The following is a 3,063-nucleotide window of genomic DNA, read 5'->3' as shown; positions in this document are numbered from 1 at the left end:
CAGCGAGGAAGCGGCTAAACCTGCTTCTCTTGCGTGCAGTGAGGTAGTTGTGGTGGGCGCGCAAGCGACCTTACCCAACGCACTAAGTACTTTGGTTAAGTGTCGTCACGGGAGCGGAATTACGGCTCCTCGTGCACACTTGCCAAGTAGAAAGTAGTTCTCAGACTGATTTTTTTAATCGTATTAAATATGAAACTATTTTTACCAATCAAAATGTCATCTCTATAGATAGATAACACTTTATATGTATTGCGAGCGTATCTTTCTAGATACCTCGCGTAACGGATGACGCTAGCCGTCATAATGGATGAAGCTAGGCGTCATCCCTCCTAATGTGAATGAACCGCGCGTCCTTAAGGAAAATCGACCACGGTCTATTCCACACCACCACCCTTTATTTCTACTAAGGTGAACAACCACCACACGCAGGCGATTCAGGATTTGAACCAAATACTGCGTGGTGATCATGAGGTAGCTGCAGCAACTCCAACGACCGGACCGGGGGTCGATTCGTCGCTGCCTTCGAAGACATTAAAAAATTCGGCGCTTAAACCAGCTTGATTGCAAGTTGTAGCCGCTTGAAAAGCGGTCGAGGGACTAGTTTCGACAACCGCTGAGAAGCAGCGCGCGGCAGCCAACAAGAGAGCATGCTACTTCGAGGCTCACGCTCAGACACTCGAAGTGGCTACTGGTACTGAGGCAACGAGTAATGGGTACCCTACTTTTACAGTGGGGCTTGCTAAGGATGGAGTACGAATATCGTATTGCAGACGCGGCGGCAAACCAAGCGAATGCGGATGCAACGAATGCAACGAAAATTCTAAAAACATTGATTCGCCGGTTGGCGAAGATTACACCGAAATCAAAGCTCGTGACCGAAGGCAAAATTCCACGAGAAGAGACAGCGCCCCGCAAGTTGTCTTCGGAGATGGCGGAAAAAATTAGAGAGCGAGTCAATTAATGATTCAACGTACCGGCTACAATGCCAGTTGGACCAAGGGGGCAAATAGCGTGGATAAACTCGAAAGTCTTGGAATTGGCGGGACCCGTCAGTGGTCCAGTTGCTGACCTCTCCTTGATGCCGGGTGAAACTTTGCGATCTTTTGGACATGCCATCAACAGTGAATTTTAACTGGCTATGATCCGGCAACACACCTCACACGTCGATGAGAAACTTCGCGTGCTGTGCAAGGGTTGGCCTCTTCGGCAGCCGAGCAAATAGGTCATATACGACGGACAATATTCGACGCTGAAACGATTTAGTAAGCTACAGTCCAACTTTATGTGCGCGATTGTCGTCGAACCGCTTTCTGACTAGGATCATTGAGGAGTACTCAAAGCTCTGTGCATATAGATACCAAAGCCCACACCCATTAAGGTTGAGACGACCGTGGTGATGCCGCAAACCAAGGCTGTACTATACCACCTCTCCAAAGAGGTGCGCGAGGCGGCGACAACATCCTCTGCAAACCTGTCAACTGGCAACCGGCACCTGACCTTATAGCTCTAGATGGTGAACTGCTGGACTATATGTGCTGAGGGCGTCTCGGCTGAGCTAGGGAATGCATTGTCCCAACGTCGTCGAAGAAGCCTATTAAAGACGTCCCGTCAGCCGCGCGAAAATAGCGTCGGTCTCCGTTCGCAGAATGTCGCGGGGTTCCGCAAGCATCCGGAACATTGCGCAACTTGGTTTAGTCACTTTGCAGAGCGAAGCCAGAGGAACCATCAGTTTGACCTTTCTACAGGAAACGCGGATCACTATTGGTGAGTCAGTTACTATCGAAAAGCTTTACGACTCCTCCTGGGGTATCGTGCACAAGCTCGGACGCTCGTTGTGGACCGTGTCCGAGCTTTCTCGTGGCGGTGTGGCTATTTTATTGAACCCCTCCTCATCAATTACGGAAACGGTTCCGTGGTGGAGCAGAGTGGACGACGCCGCACTAGATGGCTGTTCGGGTAGCTCTCATGGACGAATCAGTTCTTGTTGTCAGCGTTTATGCCCCAAGAGTAAGAATAAAAAGGGAACGATGTTCGAGAGTCCTTTAATTCTTCTTCGGGAATACGAAGGACTCATGTTTGTTGGAAAGGACTTCAACTGTACACTAGAGCCGCGAATTAAACGTTCCTTTGTCTCGCCACAGAAAATACATGATTATTTTGGCGATGCGACGGCTTATCGGTCAAGCGCAGCTTGGCGATGCGACGGCTTATCGGTCAAGCGCAGCTTAGCGATGTTTTTTATGATGAAATGGAGATTGCCGAAGAAGAAAAAGCTGTATTGGCGTTTCAAGCGGCGGCTCACACTTATTTCTACACACTGCCGGGCAGTGGTTCGGCTACTTCCCGGCTGGATCGGGTGTATGTGAGTTCTCGACATGCTGATTGGATTCGAGACGTTGCTCTAGCGGTACCTGGTCCAGCTGCTGACCACAATGGCATCAGTATCAGGATCGGAGTGCCACGTCATTTGGTCAGTGTGCGCACGCCGAGACGCGTGTATCCTATTCCAGGTTGTGCACATGCGGCCGCGCACAAAGCAATTATTGCGGCTATTGATTTGGCACAGATCCAAGTTGCCGAAACTCTTTCTGTTCCGCCGTTGGACTATATCACAGGCCGGAGACTGGCCAGGTTGTGGGATGACTGGAAGATCAGGCTTCGCAAAGTTCTCTTGACAACTACCAAATTCGCGCGCCAAGGTCTGACAAAAAGCTATTGGTAGCGGCTGAGTCGCCTCTACGTACGACTAGATGCAGCTCTGTTGGTGGCGCATACGCCTGATAACTCACCACCTGAGAACACGAACACTGCTACCAGCCTAGTACCACCGATACTCCGGCGGAACTTCGGCGTACTATTGTGGAGTGCCGCCGCTTTTGGCAGCGAACCAAGAATGAGCACCTTTTCGTGCAGCACACATAACTCCTGAAGAGATGTCTCGCCGTTTCAACGCCCAGATATCGACCAAAGTTTAGGACAACACCATCGTTTCTCTCGGCGGACAAGCTGCATCCAGGCCGAATCGGTCCCAGGGATTGGCTGATGAAACGGGTGGGGGCTGGG

General features: G+C 50.7%; 2 protein-coding genes across 2 annotated transcripts; both read left to right on the top strand.

Annotated features, from left to right (window-relative positions):
- Positions 1-745: 745 nt before the first annotated feature.
- On the top strand, positions 746-961 carry CCR75_009216 (uncharacterized protein; the record flags this gene model as incomplete). Its single annotated transcript, XM_067967258.1, has 1 exon — positions 746-961. One exon carries the CDS (start codon positions 746-748, stop codon positions 959-961), a length of 216 nt encoding a protein of 71 aa, XP_067819815.1.
- Positions 962-2,197: 1,236 nt separating this feature from the next.
- Positions 2,198-2,722, top strand: CCR75_009217 (uncharacterized protein; the record flags this gene model as incomplete). The annotated part of the gene is made up of 1 exon (XM_067967259.1): positions 2,198-2,722. One exon carries the CDS (start codon positions 2,198-2,200, stop codon positions 2,720-2,722), a length of 525 nt encoding a protein of 174 aa, XP_067819814.1.
- Positions 2,723-3,063: the final 341 nt, after the last annotated feature.

This window comes from Bremia lactucae, linkage group LG18 (assembly GCF_004359215.1).
Source record: "Bremia lactucae strain SF5 linkage group LG18, whole genome shotgun sequence".
NCBI lineage: Eukaryota > Oomycota > Peronosporomycetes > Peronosporales > Peronosporaceae > Bremia > Bremia lactucae.
Note: the sequence above shows the minus strand (reverse complement) of the source record. Positions and strands in the feature narration are given on the sequence as shown.